Source organism: Musa acuminata, chromosome BXJ2-8 (genome assembly GCF_036884655.1).
Source record: "Musa acuminata AAA Group cultivar baxijiao chromosome BXJ2-8, Cavendish_Baxijiao_AAA, whole genome shotgun sequence".
NCBI classification, from domain to species: Eukaryota; Viridiplantae; Streptophyta; class Magnoliopsida; order Zingiberales; family Musaceae; genus Musa; species Musa acuminata.
Genome location: NC_088345.1, coordinates 2,452,845 through 2,474,126, shown reverse-complemented (window position 1 = coordinate 2,474,126; position 21,282 = coordinate 2,452,845). Strand labels below are relative to the sequence as shown.

Sequence of the window (21,282 nt, the reverse complement as noted above, 5' to 3'; positions counted from 1 at the left end):
CTCGTATTCTTCTTTTCTTAATGTGTTTCATGATAATGTCAATTTATTCATTCATTTCCATAAAAAAAACCTCATTTCCCACCTTATTGTGAAGTACACGAGAAGCCACATCTTATCCCCATATCAATCCCCATCTTCATCTCCATCTTCATTTGTTTTGAGCATGCAAGCGTTCGCTATACTTGGAAACAAGCTGTTTAAAGTTGCTTCAAGATAAGGAATTCATGATCGGAAATAATTACACTTAAAGAAAAAGATTCCTTGGAAATTATGAGTTAATTTTGGTGTGCAATAAAGAGGAAATATATTCTCTAGATTTTTTTTAGGATTTATTTAAGACAACTTTCGGTGTGGCTTATAATAACTCAACTCAAGAAAGATTTTTTTTTTCGTTTTACTATTCATATGAAAAAAAAATTGCTTTTTTTTTTTGTATTATTGATGCAGGCAGGAAAAAATGTCTTACCACTAAAGTGGTATGCTTACTATTTTTGTTGAGAGACTTCCATCTACAACACAGAAGTCTTCCGCGTGCCACGTGGCGGGGCAGATGGCGTTCCCGCCAACATCCATTTCCCGGGAACTCGTACGGTACCCCTTCTATATAAACACACGCATTGATTCCGGTCCGCCAGCATCCGTTTCCCTCTTCCTCTTCTTCTTCGATCCAAAGCAGAGAGCCGAGATGGACTCCGAAGCGCAACCCAAGCCTTCCGTCTCGACCAAGAAGACTCCCTCCTCGTCTCCCGTCGACCATCCCCCGGAACCACCAGCCAAGGCCGTGGCGCCTGCCGACCAGATCTGGACGCCGGAGAAGCCGGTGCGGAGTACCGCGACTCGGTCCGATGTTGCTCGGTCCAGCGACGTCGACGATCTCCTCCCGGGGGGGAGGAGCCACTCCTCTTTGAGTCCTCGAAGGCCAAACCCCTCATCAAGCTTCCTGAAAAGTATGTTCTTTGAGTCCTTTGGATTCTCTTCTAGGTTTACAGGAAAGATCCCCCAATTTGCTTTCTTTACATCACCTAAATCTCTTGGGCTTTTATGATTTTTCATTGAATTTATCTTGCTGATCATTGTACATAACATGTTTGTTGAATTGCTTCTTTTTATCTTCTAACCGCAATAAGCTCCTTTTAATCAGGTATGAGATGCTGTGTAAATTCTTCGATAGCATGGTGACTTCGATACGGTTGCTTCCATCGTCCACACTCGCAAAGATCCTCACCATGAGTCAGATTTTGGGGGAAAGGTGCTATAACTTCATCCAAGGAGATGACACTTATTGGCTCGTCTTGCTTCCATCGTCTTCTTTGTTTCCATGTTTAAGTGATTTTATGTGTCTCACTGAGACGCTTTCTGCATTTAGGAGCTTCACTTATGCACATTTAGCACAGTCGATGTACATAATGCCTGAAGCTATAATGATCAAGAAGGTGGTTTTGCATGATGAGACCACTTGTTGTGTGAAGTCGGAGCTTCAGATCACTCTGCAAGTTGATGCAGTAGCCGAGAACATCAATGGAGAAAGTGGGAGTAAGTATTCAATCCTGACGAAGCTCTTCAGGGAAAGGATTGTTGACTTCTACAATGGCCATCCACAGGTATTGCCAATCTCATCGAATCACCATCTTAATCAATTTAAATCTTTTCCTTAGGTTAACAGATTGCTTCCCTTTTCTTCACTAGCAAATGTCGTGAACCAATTTGCGCTTACAGAGTACTGTACTTTGTTTTGGATCCAAGAATAGGCTAAAATTCACTCTTTTACATGAACAGCTCTCCATTGGTTATATTTTCTTTTGGTGATTGTTTCTAGGAATCTCTAGTTGTAAGCAGTTTTATAGACTGAGATCGGACTGGAACCATACTGACTTCTAGTTTTCTCTACATCAGGAAGATGAGGTCCCTGAGGTGCAATTGCCACATCCATTTAACCAAACAAAGCCAAGTGTACTTCCAAGAGCCTCAAACTTCAATTTCGAACCAACACGCACTGAGTCTACGTCAAGTGCCGCTACCCAGCAACAATTCTTAGTGCCGTCTCACATACCCCGATCTTTTCGCAGGTGGTTTTCTAAGAAAATTCCCATTCCTGCTTCAGAGAAAACTCCTCTTATGTGTCTCAGCCAAGCTTGGCCTAAAGATGATCTCTCTGTTTCTGCTGCTTCGTCTCCCATAAAATGCACCTCAAATCCACCCATAATCAAGAAGTCTTTGCTCTGTTCTTCCATTTCAAACACCTTATCGAGCAACTGTAGAATTTCTGAAGAGGAAACCCACATGTTGGTAAGAGCTGACAATAGTCCTCCAAAGGAACCAAATATACCGGAGGAGACACCTACAAAAACAGTTTCCACTCCCTTGAGGTTAATGTGTAATACGCCAGAGCTTCCCACACCAAAGAGACGTAGGCCATCCCCTAGCTGTGATTCTACACCGTTGAACGAATCTTTGAAGCGTTCAACGCGGACAAAACTGTTTATGACTCCAGAAAAGAGCGCAAAAGCAGGGGAGGAAGAGAACACAGGTAGAAGTGTGTCTTCTGCTGCTGCTGATGATGATGATGATGATGTTCTCGATATTCAACCTGAATCACTCTTGTAATCGGTGAGTTCTTTGAGGTTTCTGCAAAAAATTATGAATTATCTGTGCAGTCATTTCACAATAGGTGCACCAATAAGCAATGATAGATCGATTATGTCCTCATTTGTACCATTTTGATGATCTTACACTATGCTGATTAACATCATCATTTCTCTATCTTTTAGATACGTTTGTTTAGTTTAGCATTGGCTTCATGCTCTCCTCTGCCTAAAAATGTAGGCATTATGTTACAGCCGAAAGTTAATCACTGCATGTTCTTGTTTGGATTGCCATAATGTTGTTTTGGGTCAACATGAATTTGTGTGCGAGATAAATTTATATAACAAATTAAAAGTTATGGTCTGTGTTTTGGATCGTTAAACATACTGTATGATGTTCTTTTTTTTTTTTTAGGGTAATACTCTATACTCTTCTTTTGACTATTTGGGGAATGCCTTCATTTGAATAATTACTTTGGGAACAAGTCTTCTATTATGGGACTTTGTTTATTATTTCATGTTTGCAAACACATTTGTAAGAGCAATTGAAGGCCTAATTGCTGTACATTTTTTCCGATCCGGGAGGAAGAGCAGAAAGCAGTAGAGGCCTAATTGGTGTTGCCAATGCAATCAAAAGGCAAAAGTTGATAGCTTCTTTGCCTAATACATTTGACATGATTCGACTCATATTTTGCTCAAAGATGACATCTGCCATGACAAAGCAAGAGCCAGTCAACATTACTTTGAAATCCTTGATGCTTCTGCATGTAACATTAAAGCTTTCAGAGCTAAATTCCTGGGACTTGAATTTGCAGCTGAAGTGGAAGAACAGTTGAAACTCCTGCTAGAACTAGTTCCAGATTGGACCTCTGAAAAGATTGCCTACGGTGGACACATTTTCTGTGTGTAAGATTTCTGTGTTTGCTAAGAGAAGCCTATAGGGACTTTCGATTGCTATGTTTCTGTGGCCTTATATATTGGCTCAATAGGGATGCCAGGAGAAAACGATGGTCAGAAGTTGGTTCTTGTTTGCCTCAGAAACTTCTTTCGATTAATGCTTTACATGCATTCACTCAAGATCAGAAGTCCTAACCAGAAGATTGAATTTTGTGAAGTAGATGTTCTGTATTGCTACTGTCTGTGATGCATGATTATGACCAGATAGTTACATCAAAATATGTACTGACTCATAAATGTTAATGCTTCTTGCAGTGTCAATAAGAGATCAAATCTAGAAGAGATTCGACAAAGGTTACCAGAAGCAGAGTCAGAGGACGCACCTAAAAGGCCTTTTTATCTCCCGCCAATGGACTCGGTACTACCGATGACGCCAATTAGATCCACTAGTTGATTGTTCTGTGTTGGGACGACTCCTCTTCTCATAGCTTACATTTGACAAACAAGCGAGATCTCGAAAAATATTAAGATTGGAGATGTACATATTGACTTCCGATCATCTATTACTGTTGAAACACATTAAAAGAATGGAATTATGTTTAATTTTTTAGTATAAAGATTTCTCTACTTTGTCATACATATCACCGATGTATTTGTAATTTGTAGTTGACAGACCAACTTGTTTGAAAAGCTAATCAAAGTTTAGGTTGTCAATTAGTCATACTCCTGAAATATCCAACAAAAACTATCAAAATAATCTTTGTTATTATGCTTTTCCTAATATGTTTAACTACTGGTTCTGCAGCTGCTCATTTGACAGCATCATAAACATCAACCTCATCAATAGTTACACTCAACAAAATCCAGAAACTACAAATAAATTGCATGATTAGCACAGAAGATGTTTCAGAAACCCAATATTTATCCACCCTGTGATTGGGACAATTATGTAAACTTGTCCAGCCTCAGCAACCCAATATTTATTCTACGAGTGACCAAATTCTCTTTGTTTGATGTGCATGCGTTCTCTATGCAGCAACTACATTTACAGAATGCAATAACACATTTACAGAAAAAAGGGTGAAGGTTTAGAATGGTGGTAAGGAGGAAACAAAGCTTTTCTTGAAACAAAACATATAAAATAGGAGAAAAATCAGCGAAAATCTATATTATCGGTTGCTACCAAACACCTGAAAACATAGCAATACTCTATTCATATGCTTCAACTAGAGCTCCAGAGATCCAAAAAAGATCTTACATGAATCAATTACGGTCATATGGATAAACCAATCCAATTTGCGTAGGAGCTTTAATATTCTACTGAATCAAGCGAAAACTATATTATCCAACATAAAAAAGTGATTGATAATGAGACACTAGCTAAAATCATTCTGATCACATGTGTTGGACTGAACACTATAAAATAAATGTTAAATGCACTTTAACCAATTGATTTATACCTAGCTCAATCATACTCGAGCTGAGACCAAAATGAAACCGACATATATCTTCAATCTTGACTGGATTGCAATCAAGAACCCCACTCCAAAAATACCTTTTTCTCCAGCGGTTCTTACTAGCCCCTTACTAATCCAATCTCTGAGGGCTTGAGGATTACCTGTCCTTCACATATCAACGTAGAGACCGACGAACAACATAAACAATAACACCACTGACAAAAGGATAATCAACCTCTACATGACAAATTTAGATCTTTCTAGGACTAATTTGCACATTCCTACTCCATAAAAACCATCTCATGCTGTTGATGATTGATAGAAACTTCTAACAAATACTAGACATTCCTCTAAACTATCAAGAAAATGCCAGTCACTTGCCAGAGGCCACAAGTACCATGATGGTTTTACGGCTCAAAATCCAACAGGATGGAGCTTCAAACATGCTCCGTAGAATTCTTTTGCAAAACATGCAAATAGTGCATAGGTTTCAAATGGGTTTGAAATTCCAGCAGGAGTAGCTTTGATCACAATGAAATAAAAAACGATTGTTATGGCTATCTCATATACTGCCAAAATTTAAAATCAAATAAAAACTAACTACCACTAGGTATAATAGCTGGAACTATTTCATAAATTCAGAAAGAAATCATTTCACCTAATACACAAAGTACATGATACTTTTACAATGTTGGGCCAGATGACATGTTTCCAGTATTTTCAGCGGTAAAGACCAAGCTTCCAAGAAAACCCTTCCTTTCAGTTAAATGTTTAACCAGAACAAAGTGTTAAGTAACATCCTGTCATGCCATATAGATCAAAATGCATAATTATCTCCCAAGCTTCTCAAAACTATCAACTGCAGAAATCCAGGTGATCCGTTGTATCTAGGGTTTAGTGTATACTAAACTTCTTGCAAGTCCATGTGATGAACTAGACTAAGCAGTGACTCTCATAACTAAAAAGCAGGTGGTTCAAGAAGTAAGCTTCTTCAATTATTCTGATCTTCTGCATGGTTGGTATAACCAAGTGGATTACATATGATTATGGAATAAATTGGTCGAAATAACTAATGAGTTTGCAGAAATCAAGTCCTAGACAGTCGATGATGAGTAAATAATCAATGAGATCTTGTCTGGACAAGCACTTGAATTTTTCACCTTTCGGAATTCCGATTCACCTATCTTATGAAAATACAAGACACAACACATTAAATAAACACAAGAAACTAAATTTTCTTAACTAGAAAGCACTTTATTATTAAAACAGCATGTGAGTATATAAATGACAAGCCAGAGTTGTGAGACACTTGAAAGCATAGTAGATTCAAACGACAAAAGATGTGTTTTTAAACCATAGTTGCATCCTTTGAGCATTAAGATCACCTAAAGAAAGAGATAGACCTTCCTAATCTTTTGTACTATGAGACACTTCACACCATTTAGCACCGAAGTTGCTGACAAAGATAAGCTCAAGCAGGCTCCCCAAATCCAACTAAATGTAGCTCTGCATGAAGAAAGCCCAAATACGTTGAGATTACCCAATCAATAAGAAATGCGCCGTCTAAAGAGGGAAATGAGAGAGAACCTGAAGGAGGATTCAAGGGAGGGAGAGTCAAGAGCCGGCGTTGGGGAGAGCGGCCATGAAGGAGTTGTAGGAGGACTCGAGATCGAAGTGGAGCTGGCGGGCCTGCTGCTCGGTGAGTTCGTCGGCGGCGCCCATTTTGGCGAGGCGAGCAAGCCAGTCGCGGACCTTGGTGCGGCCCTCGAAGTCCGGGGGGAGGAGGCCGTTGCCGAGCTTTGCGAGGGAGGTGGAGAGGTCGGAGAGGAGGGGGTGGACCTGGTCGACGGCCACCATGTTGAGCTTGACGGAGTCCATGGCGGTGATGAAGTGCTGGACGCACTCAGCAACGGCGGAGGCGGAGGCAGCGGCCGAGGAGGAGCCGGCGGCGCGGTGCTCGACGGTGGCCGGGACGCCGGAGACGAGGAGGCGATTGATGCCGGCGGGAGCGTCGAGGCGGTAGGCTTCAGCGAAGCGGTCGAGGGAGGGGACGGCGCCGCGGAGGGCGGAGTGGAGGGTGCGGAATTGAGCGATGAGCTTGAGACACTCGGCCTCGTACTCGGCGGACGAGACGAGGTCGCGCACGTACGCCTTCTCCAGCTTGTCCGTGGTCTTGATGATGGCGTACAGGTCGGCGAAGCTGTCGTACATATCCCGCTCCCGCTTGTCCCGCCACAGCTTCACCTCCTCCATCGCCGATCTCTCTCTCTCTCTCTCTCTAATCTATTCCTTATTCCTCTTCTTCTTCTTTGGATGGATCGATGGGTGAGGGCGCCGATTCGATAGATATCGATTTGGGCGAGGAAGAGGGGCGGGGGAGGAAGAAAGCGGACAGGGGCAAGGAAACGGCGTCGACGAAACGGGATGGGAATTGGGATCGTCTTCAACCATGCTTTTAATCTTGATCATCTAATTCTTATCTCGGCCCCGTAGTAGTCTGGTAGATTTATGGAAGATTGCGACGGGATCGAAGCCCTAAAGACTTTGTGATTAACGCGTGAGGGGCAGGTGGGAAAGGGTCAGCGGAGACGAATATATTCCGTGGACCGGTCGAATCGCCCAAGAAATTGTTCGGGATGACGTGGCCTCTCAAACTCTTCAAACGCGTGGACCCCAAGCGGAGCACCCAATTCGGATCTTCTCCACTGCAAATGTGAGCTGTCGTTGGAGGTCTCTTGTTATTTTGAAGTAATACACGACATATTGAGGACAAAAAATCGTGGAGATCAGCTGTTACCTTTCGAACGGGATACTGAATTCTCGAAGCAAGAAATTGCGAGGTTAAGTGGGCCCCACAAGAAAGACCAGTATCAGAGCACAAGAAAGCCGAAGGCTGTTTCGGAGAGGACAACGGAGCCGCAATGCTAGTACTCGGAGAGGACAACGGAGATCAGCTGTTACCTTTTGAGCCGGATACTGAATTCTCGAAGCAAGAAATTGCGAAGTAAAGTGGGCGCCACAAGAAAGACCAGTACCAGAGCACAAGAAAGCCGAAGGCTGTCTTGGAGAGGACAACGGAGCCGCAATGTTATTACCCGTGATTAACGAATAACATTTGGTTTCTGCGGTAAATTTTCCCACCTGATCGTCTCCCTATAATCGATCCCCTCTATGTGATTCGCACATTCTCTCGATCACCGATGACAGGAGAAAGAGGAGCGTAGGATGGGAGGCGTTGTCGTTGGCCTCCTGGAAGCGGATTCCCTCGCCTTCCCATCGTCTTGGATTTTGTGGATCCCAATCAGGTAAGCCGTCGCTGATCGGAATCTCGCCTCGAAGTTGACGTCTTTGTTTGGGATTCGTCGTGATAGATTGTTCCTGTTTTCTTGAAAATTATTTTGGGCATTTGTTTTCTGGCGATTGTCTCTGGATGTTTTTGTTTTTCGTTTTACTCGGACTTTTCTTGGATGGATCTTGCTGTCGCGAATCTTTTGTTCCGGAGGACGAGATCGTTGTCATTTCGTGCATTTTTGACGTTAAATGGGTTCCTTGGTTTGATCTTGGATAAAAGATGGAACATTAATATGGAAAGAAAGTTCCTAGGCGTTTTTTTACCCTAATGCCATTTTGTTGGAGATGTTGTCGTCCTTCCCGTGAATTGGACTGAATCAAATGTAATCTAGGGCTTCGTTTTCGTAAGCGGACTCTTTCTTTTCACGGTTGTGAGGAACTTAAGATGAGTACATTTATGGCATGTTTCTCAATTTCGTCTTTAAACGCGGCCAGAATTCGAACTGTCAAATTATTGTAGTCTCGGACTTACAGAAATAGAAAAAGAACAGTAAACGTAGCCGAGGAATGATCATTCTTTTGCTACATTTATGTATTTGAAATAAAACCTGGTATAGAATTGATCATAGAGCAAAGTTATTGTTAACTATTCGGGGTTGGCTATATAGATCTTTTCTTCTCGAGCTCCTTGAGGCCCTAGCTTTGTATGTGTGTTTATTATTAAATCATTTTACTGATGCTCTTAATCCCAGGAAAGGAACAGGGCGGCATTAGTCTGCAGATAACCAACACAAAATTTTGTTATGACAAATAAAAAAGTATGCATGATGAAGGAAACATAGTTTACGAGATGACTAAAATTTGATATACTATCTGAAGACAGATATGGCAAAGTGCAGAGATATGAGTAATGACTTTGTGAAGTTGAGTATTTTTATACTATCAGGAAGAGGAAATAATGTAGTATAACCTTCATCAATTTGCTTAGTACAATGTTATGTCATTGGCAGCACAAGCAGCAAATCATAGGATCATGTAGGAGGGTAGTTTTGCTATTGAAAATGGTGTTGGAAGGTTGAGATTGCATGCAACACAAACTCATAAAATTCTAAGAGTTGAGAAAGATATCTAGGTTACATTTTTTCTCTTCCTATGCATGTTAGAGGAGGTCACATCCACTTTCCTGTTATTATAATTAAGCTTGGCTAATAGCTTTTCATGCTTGCTTGTGCAACTTCTGACCTTTCAGAAAGTTTGTGAAGGATGTTATGACAAGATGATATTAGTTTCCCTGTTTTAGTAAAACCTTTTCGTATATGTGAGGCTGTATATCCAATGTACTTGTTCATCTTTGAGATTTATTACCACAGTAGTTATAATGTTTTGCATAATAAGTATCTCTCATTCATTCACAAACATGGTTCATTTTTTTCAGTTCGACTTATAGTGAGCATTTAACTATAGCTTTGAATGCAACTTTTTATGTCGGATATTTTCTTTTTGTGATCTTGTTTGGCTTTGTATTTATTGATTATGAAGCAGATTTCTCTTTACGTTGTAGATTGTTGGCACTAGCTGGCGTATGGAAATTTCAGAATTTAGTGTTTCCCCACTAAATATGGCACAGAAATTGTTGAAGTATGCAGTGTCTTTTTGTTTCTTTGCTAAAAATAATGAATGAGAACTTTGTTTTGAAGGTTTATTTAATTCCTGCCTTTTTTTGGGTCAGCAATCTGCAACTTAAGTCCTCAAACATCTGGCCGCAGCCTTTTTCACTTTCCTGGTAAGCACCTTGTTGACAGATTCCACAATACCTTTAAATTGCCTCTGGGTTATCCTGAGTTGCTTGATTTCTTCTTTTCCAAAGATTTTTTAAACTGAGTTTCTGTTGAAACAAATGTGATTTTTTGCAATGACAATTAATTCAGTCCATATTCAACACTGATGTGAAAAATTTATCGGTCACATGCGATGAGAAATGAAGATATATATTCTTGTTGTTAAACATTGCAAAGATTAAGCCTAGATCTAGTTGTCAGAGATTTTTCACTATTGATTTGCACACAAATTCTTTCATGAGATGGTGCTATATGATAAATTTTTTTCCGAAGGATTTGGTATTTGTTTAAGTTTTAGTTGATGACTTTTCCTAAATCTATTTTCCAATTTTCTCTATGGATTGTCAATGTATAGTGATTAAGATGCAAATGAGTCATATGGCTCCCATCTACCAACCCTGCAGTATGATTGGGAACAGGGATATCTGAGGAGCACATCATATGGCTCCCTGGATAAACTATAGATTTTATTACAACCAAATGTCAACCTGAAGTTAACCTTCTTAGGTTGAGCACAAGGAGCTTGCCGTCAAACCTAGCAGGCCAGCTGGTGGATAGGAGGTCCTACACTACAGTTCAAAAGTTGCAGCCAACTTCTTTAAATAGAAGTAGGCAAGAGAGTAAAACCAACATGCATTCCTACTGTTATCATGCACAATGTTTTTGAACCGTTATTTCTAGAAATCCACAATCATCCTGTTTACTTTTGTTTATCATAGGCTGACAGGTGGTGTAATGTGTTTGTCTCACTGAATCTTGGGGACTATTATGGATATCCATTTCTTGTCCAAACTATATTGGTATGAGTCTAGGGCGACTATTTAACTAGCTTCTGAGCAGATTGTCTTTGCAAGAATACTAATGAGGAATCAGTTCTAAATCAGAGATCTGACTTTCTAAATAAAAGAACATTCTGCAAAATTATCATTCTTCTATTACAGACATTCTAGTAGTCTGAGTTTACATGTGCATATGACTTTATTTATGACGGAAAGATCATGGAAGCTTATAACTGATCCTTAGTCTTCAGTCTCCACCATGAGGTGGCAACGATGTCATTGCATGAAATAATTGGACTTCATTTTTCTATTTAATCTGCCAATCAGCACTAGCCATAGTTATGGAGATTTCTTCTAAAAATAATAGAACAGTTCTATTGGTGCCTCTGCAGTCGGCTTCAGTGAAAAAAAGATTCTATTTGTTGGTGTGCATCCCCCATGTTCATGACTTCATCTGCACATATACATTTGAGTGTATGTGTGTGCATGCGCATGCGTGCATGCATGCATGCATCCTTGCATACATGTGCTTGTGACTATTGTCATTTACTGTGTTACATCCTACACGTACATGCATGCATACAAATTTCTTTAGCAGCCTTGATGATAATTGAAGCATAATGCTTCTTCCTGTTCAGGCTCTATCACTAGATTCACTACCTTAGCAGCACTGTTGAAAAGAAAATATATGTTTTTTCAAAAAAAAAAAATTCATTACATTAAATAGCATACTTTACATGAATATCATGTGTGTAACAATGCACTAATCAATTGGATCTTTCAACAGAGATATTAAGGTATGTGTTGATTATATATAATTGTTTCATTTTTTTTTAAAGTATGATTGGTGGATATATGTTTTGATGATTGATACATATTGCTTTATATCTGCTTCAGCTAAATTCTTGAGCCCTGTCACTACATTCTGATAAGTGCAATATAGCTTTAGCTGTTGTCGACATAAAGTCATCCATGCTATGCATTGTTTGAAGTTGGTCCTTTAAGACTTGGGGGGGATTTAGTTATAGATTAGATTAATTGGCATAAGCAAATCAAAGCCAATAATGTAGTATTTGTAATTAAATTCACACAGTAAAGTATGTGTTTCTTCATGTTTTAGTTTAACCTTGTTTCTCCTGTTCTTGGATTGTGTAAACCTATATAAATGTCCAGTGCCACAACAAGCCAGTGTTATGGAACTCCAATGCAAAATGATAACTTTTATGGTACTCGAGATTTAAAGTTATGCAATGTATTTATTCTGCCTATATCACTTGACCTTCCTCTTAAATATATCATCTACATTGTTAGTTACTTGTACCGACACCATGTTTTATAAATAAACACACGGATATATATAGCATGTTATTGTGTAATACAACAGGTGCAATATATTCACCAATACAGAGGTGCCACATCCGACATAGCGAACATGGAGGAGGATACCGTGGATTCCAATCCAAGCGTAGCCCTTGCGGCATGGTGGAAGAATGGATGGATCCCACGGTGAGCAGTCCCTGTGGCCGTTCCTTGTTCTCAAGCCATATGCCCACAGTTAGTTACACTATTGAGAAGTAGTGCCATCCCCTCCCGTAAGTCACTGGCATCAGATTGCTTCACCACCAATAAAGGTCACAGTGACAGGCATAACCCACCCAGATTTCTGTTCTGACGCCAACTTCCTATCCAGTTCCTACTCTTCCCGTTGTGTGCCCAAATCACCACCCATGGCTGTGACCAATCCATTCTTAATCTCTCTGAAGGTACCACCTCAACCAGCAGCAATGACGTGTGTCTTCCCATTTGTTATCCAGGAATGAATGTATATAAGAGAGAGAGAGAGAGAGAGAACCCAACTGGTCAACAACTTCAGTCGAAGGCACCATATAGAGAGAGAGAGGGAGAGAGAGAACCCAACTAGTCAACAACTTCAATCGAGGGCACCATACTCTTTCCTCTTCACGAACTTCTCCCTCTTCGTCTCTAAGAGAGAGGGAGAAATTAGAGAGATATCATTCATTTATTGTGCCGTTGTGTAAATTGCAATTGCGGGGAAGTGACAAGATGAAGGGATTTGGCAGCACAAAGTTGATATTTCTGCAGCCTTCGTCCATCAGCAAGCAAGGAGGCAATGGGATCACCACATCCATCTCCATCTTGGTCTCCCACCATCATCGCGTTTGGCTCCTCGCTCTCCTCGCCTTCTTCGCCTTTGTCTCCCTCGTTACTCTCCTCAACACCACCACTGCGAGAGATCCAAATGGCCTCCCCTCCTCCGCTGTGATGTCTGCCGGCTCGATCTCTTCTCGCCCGCCGCCGCCGCTGCTTCCCGCTCCCGTCTTCGATTCGCTCGTCAACTACGCGGTGTTCTCCAACTCCACGGGGAAGATGGCGGAGGGCGACCTCCGGGCGGTCGCGGGCGTGCTCCGGCTGCGGGGGCCGTGCAACCTGCTCGTGTTCGGGTTGGGGCACGAGACGCCGCTGTGGCGCGCGCTCAACCACGGCGGCCGCACCGTGTTCGTGGACGAGAACGAGTACTACGTCGCCCACGTGGAGGGGCGCAATCCCGGGGTGGAGGCCTACGACGTGGCCTACACCACCAAGGTCCGGGAGATGCCGGAGCTCATCGCCGCCGCCCGACGGCATCGCCGCGGGGACTGCCGGCCGGTGCAGAACCTGCTCTTCTCCGACTGCCGCCTCGCCATCAACGACCTCCCCAACCAGCTCTACGACGTCCCCTGGGATGTCATCCTCGTCGACGGGCCGAAGGGGTACTCGGCGACGGAGCCCGGGCGGATGTCGGCCATCTTCACCGCCGCCGTCATGGCCAGGTCCGGCGGGCCGGGGCACGTGGACGTGCTCGTCCACGAATACGATCGAAAGGTGGAGAAGCTGTGCAGCGCGGAGTTCCTCTGCCCGGAGAACCTTGTGGCCGCTACCCGCAGCCTCGCCCACTTCCGCATCCGCGGCGGTCCCGCCGATGAGTTCTGCGCCAACCAGGCCGACACCGCGTCGTTGTCGTCGCCGGCTGGAGGCAAAGCCGCCGCCTCGTAGTTTGTCTTCTGCCGGGCCTGTGACATTAGGTCAACTGTCTTCAGAAAAATAAAACAAAATAATTATAAAAATAATAATAAATTAATTATTTCCTAAATTATATGGCATTCTTCTTAGTTTCCTTTTTTAATATATATATATATATATATATATATATATATTTACTTCTGTTTCCATTTGATTTTGATGTTTCATTTGTTTATATAAATAAATAGGTGCAGATGGCATGATATATGGTTATATGATATTGATAATATGGTGATAATGACATGGAGCATGAATCCCGTGACCAAGTCCTCGTCAATCAAGTGCAAGAGTCACTATCATTTAGATAGGAGCCACTTTCGGTCTGGACCAAACAGCAATAAATAATAATAAATTTAGATATTATTAGATATAATAATAAAAAAATAAAAAATATTAATATTAATAGTACAAGAAGAAGAGATAATAATAAGAAGACCTAAAAAGATTTTAATATAAATTATAAATAAAATTTTAAATATTTTATACTTAACTAAGTATATGATTTTTTTTTACATAATTTCGGTAAAAGATTCATTTAGTCGATCTGAGATTTACGATTTTATTATTATAAATATTTTTTATGATAAGATTTTTTAAGAGATAACTTTGATGAGAGAGACTCTCCTAATTATTTATCTTAGATTGACTTTATGCTCTAACTCATAAATAGATAGAATCTTTTAGATTCAATACGAATAATAATATATAGATATCTCCTCTTTATCCTTAATTCATCACTCAGATCATATAAATGATAGAAATTAAAAAAAGAAAAATATAGTTCTTCTTGTAGAATAGCATCGTTATAGTTTTCGGATTCGATAACGGTGCGTGCATAGATCAAACAAAAAAAATTTGAACGACATCGAAAAATACGCAACATAAAATTAGATATATTGTTATTTAATTTTAAATTTTAATATTAAAATTTTTCATATAACAATAACATAAAGAAGATTTTTTATGCTCCACGATACTAACATTTCATTTTGATATCAAAAGATGAAAGGCGCTGAATCCAAGAAATTAAGTTCGTTTCTTACCTTAAATCTTTGATTCCTTGCAGGGCAATCATACAGTGAGATCTAACAAAGATGTGATAGTGCTGAAGATTTCTGAAGCAAACACTTGTGCCATACAGCGAAGCTATGAGTTTATGCTGTTGTTTATATACCACCTTAGCATTCACCCATCTGGTGAAAGATTGTTTTCTGGATGTGAGGAAGGAAGACTTGCATCGATGTCTAAGCTCATCCGTGCAGGAAACTCAAACATTAAGCCATGTCGGAAAAAAAGCTGGTTGAATTGACATCATTCTCAACTTTGGTGAAGCTCAACAATCATGTTACAGTGTTGCACTGCATTATTTTCTCTTCTCTTTCTTGGACCCATCTCCCATCAATCATGGCTTCCTGCTCTCAGAATTTTTGAACTTGTAGACCTCAGTCAGATCTCAAAGATCATGGTTCTTTTTTATCTAGTTATTTGCTACTTAGAACCCTAATAAGACATACAAAATGAAAATATCAGCAAGAAGAATACAAAAGCCATTGTAGAAAGTCCAACCGGAGACTTTAAATTTCTTGTGGATTGAAGTCAATGATCAAATATGAATAGAGCAAAGGTTGCAGTCATTTCCTTTCTTTGTTTTGATTGAGACTCATGAAGTTGGGTTGTCTTTTCCTTGGACTAATGGAGTTGTTTCTTTGATATCAAGTCATTTTGTGGAGTTGGTCCTTCTTATGTCCCCCAAGCCATCATCTCTTATCCCCACCCCTAAACAGTCTTTGAAGCTGGCATTTGATTTGTCCCTTGGTGGGGTTGTGCCCAACATCCACTTGATAAAAGCATGAACATATTATTTCCACCCTTCTTGCCAAGTACATGTTTGGCCTCAGAAAAACAAATACCAATTGTAGAGGTCTTGAGAGGAGTATAAGATCAATTGTTGATCTCATGCATTCTATGTCCTACCTCAGGTAGAGTAGTTCCTTTGCAAGGATCTCCTTGGAACTTTACATGAGAATTATGTTGGGCTCAAGCTTCTGGGAAAAAGTGTCAGACACAACATCATCAACAATCTTTAGCAAAAGAAGGCTCAGTGCATCCAATACCCCACATTAGGTAGCAATATTCCTCTGGATGGAGGTCCCTGAAAGGTTTCATGATTCAGTATATGCAGAGCTCCTTGAAATTGGAATCAGTATAATTAGTAGGATTATAATTGATATAGATCCCAAGAACCATAAGGTGGAATGAGTTGAGGAGCACTATACTATCACTTTTCAGCATCTGTAATGTCTGAAACACTACTGTTGTGCATCTTAAATATACAACAACAACATTAAACAATCTTGGTGGATATGGAAATTAGCTAAATGATAATTAAGCTATGCAGGCAAGAAACCAAAAGCAATAAAGCAAGCAGTCGAAGATGTCATTTCACAGATTCCGCCGCAACAGCTGAAATTTAGGTATCTCGACTTACAGCACCTCCAGGTCAACCATGGTGCCAAAAAGGGAAGAAGCAACTCAAATGCGTCGAATGATGCAAACAAGTTTGCCGATGCCATTTGCCAGTAGTTATCAGTACCAACATAAAATCCATGGAGGGAGTTTATAGGCAAATTACTGGAAATCCCATTTCAGTTAATTTACATGATAATGGAAGTGAAGTAATGTAAAATCATCATTTCAGTTGTCCAACACCTGGACTTATAGACATGTACAAGAGCTTCTAGTCTTCTTCAATAAGCATTGCAGCAAATTGCTGCATCTCAAGTCCACATTGAAGGCAAGGACATCCATAATTGATAATCATCTTGTGCTTCTCGCTCCTCACCTGCTCAATGTGGCTTACGCGCTGCTCCTCTTGCCCTCCGAGACAGAGTGAGCCCAGTAGGGAATTGCTGGAGTGCGTTTGGAAGCCTTCACTCTAAGTGGACTGTTCTTGCTCTGTTAATCAAATCAGATGGACAAGTTAGGGAATAAGACATCGAAACCAGAACAATTCATATAGAGATAAAGCAAACTGAAACACTAGCAATCATCTCTCTCTTTCATGTGTGTTTTAACCATAAAAAAGAATCAATAAGTCAGTTTCCTTTGTTGCTTTCTCAAACACAGTGCAACTCAATCAGACTGAGACTTACCAGGATTAGCTGGCTCATATAGCTCAAATGGGTAAATCTAACCCCGCTTATTTGTTTCATTATTATTTTTCTCTGTTCAGTTTTTGGAACACCCAACACAAATCCTACGTTGAAAATTCAATTAATTATGTTCGGGACAAAACTGGCTGATGTCATCATACATGATAGTTGGACACCAACACAAGCCAAAAAACTAGAAGGTTTAAGTTTGTGGGTCAAATTCAATGTATAAGACCTGATTTCTTTATCCTTTAGCCATATAGGACTAATCTATCATTCATCTTTATCTCTATCTCAATTATGGATGCTTTCCTACAACCTTAAATTTTATGTAACAAAGACTCTATGATGGCAGCTGAGCAAACTAATGAAAGTAATTTTTCATCGTAGGGATTACCATTAGGCAGGTTCCTTCCTGAACATTGCAGATGGGGTAGTCATGAGGACAACAGCTGTAATGATCTTCGCAGCAGGTTGCATCCTCAAGAGGACAGCATCCCCATGCAAAGCAGGAGCGCCCGTACTCATAGACGCAGCAGCATGTGGTACTCTCTGGGCAGGTGTAGTAGTTATCACAGACTGTGGGTGGCTTAACAGGGGAAGGTGGAGATGGACCAGGGTTTGGTGGGTTCTGGCCCTTCTTAATGGGGTATGAGGCCTCCATTGCAATACCACACTTGCCAGTGGCAGATGCAATATTACGTTCCATTCGTATGTATCCAGCCTCGCCCCAGTCTTCGCCCCATGAGTTCTTCACAAGCCAGTAGTCCTGGCCATTCTTGGAGCCATAGCCTACGGCAGTCACACCATGATCTAGTGCAGTCCCACAAGATCCGGTGAATATTCCCTGAAAAAAATTTGGAGTAATAATTTTTTCAACTCATCAACATGAAAGACATCTATAGATTTGAAGGAAGGAAAGTAGCAGCTTGGAAAAAAAAAAGACTTGTGGACATTATATATATATATATATATATATATATTAGGTAGCAAACTGGAGATATATGTACATCACATATCACAAAGCAAATCCATCATCAAATGGAACCTGTGCCACTGCTCAGATGGTATCATCTAAATCATTCACAGAATTTCAAGAAGAAGATTATTAACCAACTAAATTTCATATCACAAACAATACATCATAATTCTCAAACCATGCCGCTTAATGCATTTGTATTATCATGGAAAGGGTTTAATTAAGAATTTCTATTTCTAGTGGCATTTGTCTATTTGCAGTGTCTTCCATATTAATTAACCACACATTAGAAATTATAACAGTCTAGAGAAAAAAACCACAGATTCATAAAAATATTTAGGGAATCTAAATTCTGATGCAACATAAACATATTATGGTCCTTATAATAGGCAAACTGACTAATCATATATGCTATTTGCTAATGATATTATTTTAATATATGGAATTTTAGATGGAATAAAATTTTAAACTTGAATTACCGAGTCAAATCTCAGAAATTAAAGGTTCTAGATTAAAATTTACTAAGATTGAATATGAACTATAATTTTAGATAATTTAAGAGAAGAAGTGAGGATGAAGTCAGGATGGATGGATAAGAAGATCATACATGAAAATTATTTTAAATATTTTTAAATTTATCGTTCAACATGGTAAAAAGGATTAATGGAGATATTTTTCATAAGTTTGATGGTTAAGATGGAGAGGGAGATTGAGTATAAAAGATTGTTGTGGCTTAATGAATTGAAGTATTGGACAGTTGAAAATCAATATATATGAAAAGCTTGTATAGCTCACATGAAAACGCTGAGATAGGTATGCAGAGCCACAAGAAAAGATTAAACAGATATTTATTTGTGAACAATTGGTTGTAATCCGATAAACTATAAAATAAGAAAAAATCATCTAAGATATTATAAAAATATTCAACAAAAATCTGTAGATAGTATGGTTAGAAGAGGTGAGTTGATTAATGGTGGTGCGAGAAAAAATTGGAGAGAGAGAGAGAGACTGAAAATTTCTTTACTAAAAACAATAAAGGAAAATTGAATGTCCTTGACTTAACCAGAAATATTGTGTTGAATGGAGTTCAATCAGTAAAAAAGATATTTATAATCAGTCCCAAGTTGTTAAAACATTTGTTGTTGCTGTATCAAATGACAATCTATTCAATTAGAAGTGATCAAAGATTTTCAACCTAGGTCACCATAATGTGGAAGTATAAAAATCTGCAAGCTTCCATAAGGATTAGAACATCGGTTCAAAGAAAATCAAGTTGTAGTTTAAGCCGTGACATAATTTTATAAACAAAGAAAATTGGTAGAAATATAAAATTGCATTATCTTGTGGCAACTTTACCGAGTCATAAAGCTGGAATGTCCTGCCACCAGCTTCAATAGCAACACTAACCGGTTGGTTAGCAACTGCTTTTTGCAGAGACTTCTCATCGTTAACCGGAACATCCTCATATGCGTCAATTGCCACAACATGTGCATTTTTCTACATGACAAAGGTGGGCACCAAACCTCGTTAGAACATCATCCACAAACAACAAAGCAACAGGAAAAAAAGGGGGTTGCTAGTTGCAAATGACTAATCAATAGGTCACCCTGTAGGTATCGCAAGTTCCATCTCGGGCCTTGTATGGGTAGTCCTCATCGGTGTCGATACCACCATTGTTGATGATGAACTCAAAGGCATAATCCATGAGCCCCCCGTTGCAGCCCTGGTTGTAGTAGGTGTCGCAGTCCACCAATTCCTGCTCGGACAGAGAGATCAGGTCGCCGGTCACGATCTGGTTGATACCTTCCACAGCAGCAATCGTCGAAAATGCCCAGCAGCTCCCTGTGACACCAACAGATCTAGATATCATCAGCATGCCAATTCAGATCTTTGAAACCAAAAAATCATTCATTGGTGACTTGATCTAACAGGATAAGATCCTGAATCATGAACTAAGTGTGATACTAGCAGTTAATAATTTTGTAGAGTAAGCAAAATTTACACAAGAAGGGGGGCTGAAACAGATGAATCATGAACTAAGTGTGATACTAGCGGTAAGTAATTTTGTAGAGTAAGCAAAATTTACACAAAAAGGGGGGCTGAAACAGAATCTGAAAGCAGATCTATTCGCAGATCATCCAAAATACAACACCTTTGGTACATCATAGTAAGCAAAATCATGTCGTTTACCAAAAGTCAAAACAGAAGAAAAGGGGAAAAATCATAACTTCACAAGGAGGGGAAAAAAGGGGAAAATATCTATCTTTATGTAAATGTAATTAAATGAAAATAATATCAGATTTAAAGTGTTATTAGCAGAAAGCAAACAGAAAAATAGAGCAGAAATTGCAACTAATTGAAGTCAACGCAGGGGGAAATGGTAATATCAGCACCCACCACAGCTGCCTTGATCTTTAACGCCGACAACAGCGCCCTTCTCCCTCCAATCGATGGAATCCGGCAAATCATCGCCGTCCCTCAGCCGGTACCGGTTGCTGCCCTCCGATGAGGCCCTCCTCCGGCGGGACGCGGCGGCTCGGACGCCTAGATACTTGGCCCGGTACTCCTCGTTGGTCAGGGCGGCGAACCGGTTGAGGCCAAGGCGGAAGGCGTGCTCCCCGCGGTCGGCCGCCGCGTTATGGGCGTCGATGTAGCGGAGGTTGTCCTTGAACACCTCGAACCTGCTCGCCTCTTCCGCAAGCGCGTTGCGGGACGGCCGGTGCTTGGCCACCCACTCGAGGTAGAGCAGACGCACCTCTTCCTCGCTCCGCCCGGACACCTGCTCGCTGTGGCCCTCCCCGCTTGTCACCATGTACAAGTCGGGGACAGCTGAGGCGACCACCGCCGCGGCCAAGAGGAGAAGGAAGGTGAGAGCAGAAGCCATGAGAACTAAAAGGAGGCGAGGAGGATATCTAATTCAAGATTGGCCACTCAAAGGCATGTTATATAGAATGGAGTGTGAGAAGGTTGACGTCATTACATATTTATAATATTTATTTATTTATTTATTATATATGTGTGTGTGTGTGCGCGTAAGAGAGGATATACTTATTTATTTAGTAATTCATCTTTGTCAAAATAATGGCAATGTAATAAATAAAGATACAAAGAGTCAGAGTGACGTGGAAAAATCACAGCCAAACAAACCAAAAGCAATAAAGCAAGCAGTCGATGATGGCATATGGCAGATTCCGCCTCGACTGCTGAATTAGGTGAACAGGGTTCA

The 21,282-nt window shown here is 40.4% G+C and overlaps 4 protein-coding genes across 11 annotated transcripts; 2 read left to right on the top strand and 2 right to left on the bottom strand.

The window, feature by feature from the left end:
• Positions 1-1,377: 1,377 nt before the first annotated feature.
• On the top strand, positions 1,378-4,108 carry LOC135586960 (CDT1-like protein a, chloroplastic). The gene is made up of 3 exons (XM_065119696.1): positions 1,378-1,601; positions 1,894-2,607; positions 3,795-4,108. Exons 1-2 carry the CDS (start codon positions 1,398-1,400, stop codon positions 2,602-2,604), a joined length of 915 nt encoding a protein of 304 aa, XP_064975768.1. The 5' UTR covers positions 1,378-1,397; the 3' UTR covers positions 2,605-2,607; positions 3,795-4,108.
• Positions 4,109-6,165: 2,057 nt separating this feature from the next.
• Positions 6,166-7,379, bottom strand: LOC103993950 (vacuolar protein sorting-associated protein 28 homolog 1). The gene is made up of 2 exons (XM_009414193.3): positions 6,524-7,379; positions 6,166-6,442 (listed from the first exon to the last, which is right to left on the bottom strand). Exon 1 carries the CDS (start codon positions 7,187-7,189, stop codon positions 6,551-6,553), a length of 639 nt encoding a protein of 212 aa, XP_009412468.2. The 5' UTR covers positions 7,190-7,379; the 3' UTR covers positions 6,166-6,442; positions 6,524-6,550.
• Positions 7,380-8,060: 681 nt separating this feature from the next.
• LOC135581325 (protein IRX15-LIKE-like) lies at positions 8,061-15,012 on the top strand. Of its 8 annotated transcripts, XM_065119694.1 has the most exons (5): positions 8,088-8,241; positions 9,789-9,865; positions 9,957-10,010; positions 12,252-13,927; positions 14,992-15,012. In XM_065119694.1, the coding sequence occupies exon 4, from the start codon at positions 12,909-12,911 to the stop codon at positions 13,896-13,898; it is 990 nt and encodes a 329-aa protein (XP_064975766.1). In that variant the 5' UTR covers positions 8,088-8,241; positions 9,789-9,865; positions 9,957-10,010; positions 12,252-12,908; the 3' UTR covers positions 13,899-13,927; positions 14,992-15,012. The 8 variants fall into 8 exon arrangements, 3 of the variants coding, with proteins under 3 accessions (XP_064975766.1, XP_064975765.1, XP_064975767.1); XR_010489081.1 differs by lacking the exons at positions 12,252-13,927; positions 14,992-15,012 and adding an exon at positions 10,485-10,893 and having other exon boundaries at positions 8,077-8,241; XR_010489080.1 differs by lacking the exons at positions 12,252-13,927; positions 14,992-15,012 and adding an exon at positions 10,573-10,893 and having other exon boundaries at positions 8,085-8,241.
• Positions 15,013-16,523: 1,511 nt separating this feature from the next.
• On the bottom strand, positions 16,524-20,978 carry LOC108952081 (oryzain alpha chain-like). Its single transcript, XM_065119690.1, has 5 exons — positions 20,454-20,978; positions 19,663-19,898; positions 19,413-19,553; positions 17,475-17,924; positions 16,524-16,880 (listed from the first exon to the last, which is right to left on the bottom strand). Exons 1-5 carry the CDS (start codon positions 20,938-20,940, stop codon positions 16,782-16,784), a joined length of 1,413 nt encoding a protein of 470 aa, XP_064975762.1. The 5' UTR covers positions 20,941-20,978; the 3' UTR covers positions 16,524-16,781.
• Positions 20,979-21,282: the final 304 nt, after the last annotated feature.

What these genes read in the sequence shown, in the direction of transcription:
- LOC103993950 (XM_009414193.3), bottom strand. Translation starts at nt 7,189, where the DNA reads ATGGAGGAGGTGAAGCTGTGGCGGGACAAGCGGGAGCGGGATATGTAC.
- LOC135586960 (XM_065119696.1), top strand. Translation starts at nt 1,398, where the DNA reads ATGTACATAATGCCTGAAGCTATAATGATCAAGAAGGTGGTTTTGCAT. An exon ending in TCTACAATGGCCATCCACAG is followed by an intron (nt 1,602 to 1,893) that starts GTATTGCCAATC and finishes TCTCTACATCAG; the next exon opens with GAAGATGAGGTCCCTGAGGT.
- LOC108952081 (XM_065119690.1), bottom strand. Translation starts at nt 20,940, where the DNA reads ATGGCTTCTGCTCTCACCTTCCTTCTCCTCTTGGCCGCGGCGGTGGTC. An exon ending in GAACTTGCGATACCTACAGG is followed by an intron (nt 19,554 to 19,662) that starts GTGACCTATTGA and finishes TTTGTCATGTAG; the next exon opens with AAAAATGCACATGTTGTGGC. An exon ending in AGGAAGGAACCTGCCTAATG is followed by an intron (nt 16,881 to 17,474) that starts GTAATCCCTACG and finishes TTTGATTAACAG; the next exon opens with AGCAAGAACAGTCCACTTAG.
- LOC135581325 (XM_065119694.1), top strand. Translation starts at nt 12,909, where the DNA reads ATGAAGGGATTTGGCAGCACAAAGTTGATATTTCTGCAGCCTTCGTCC.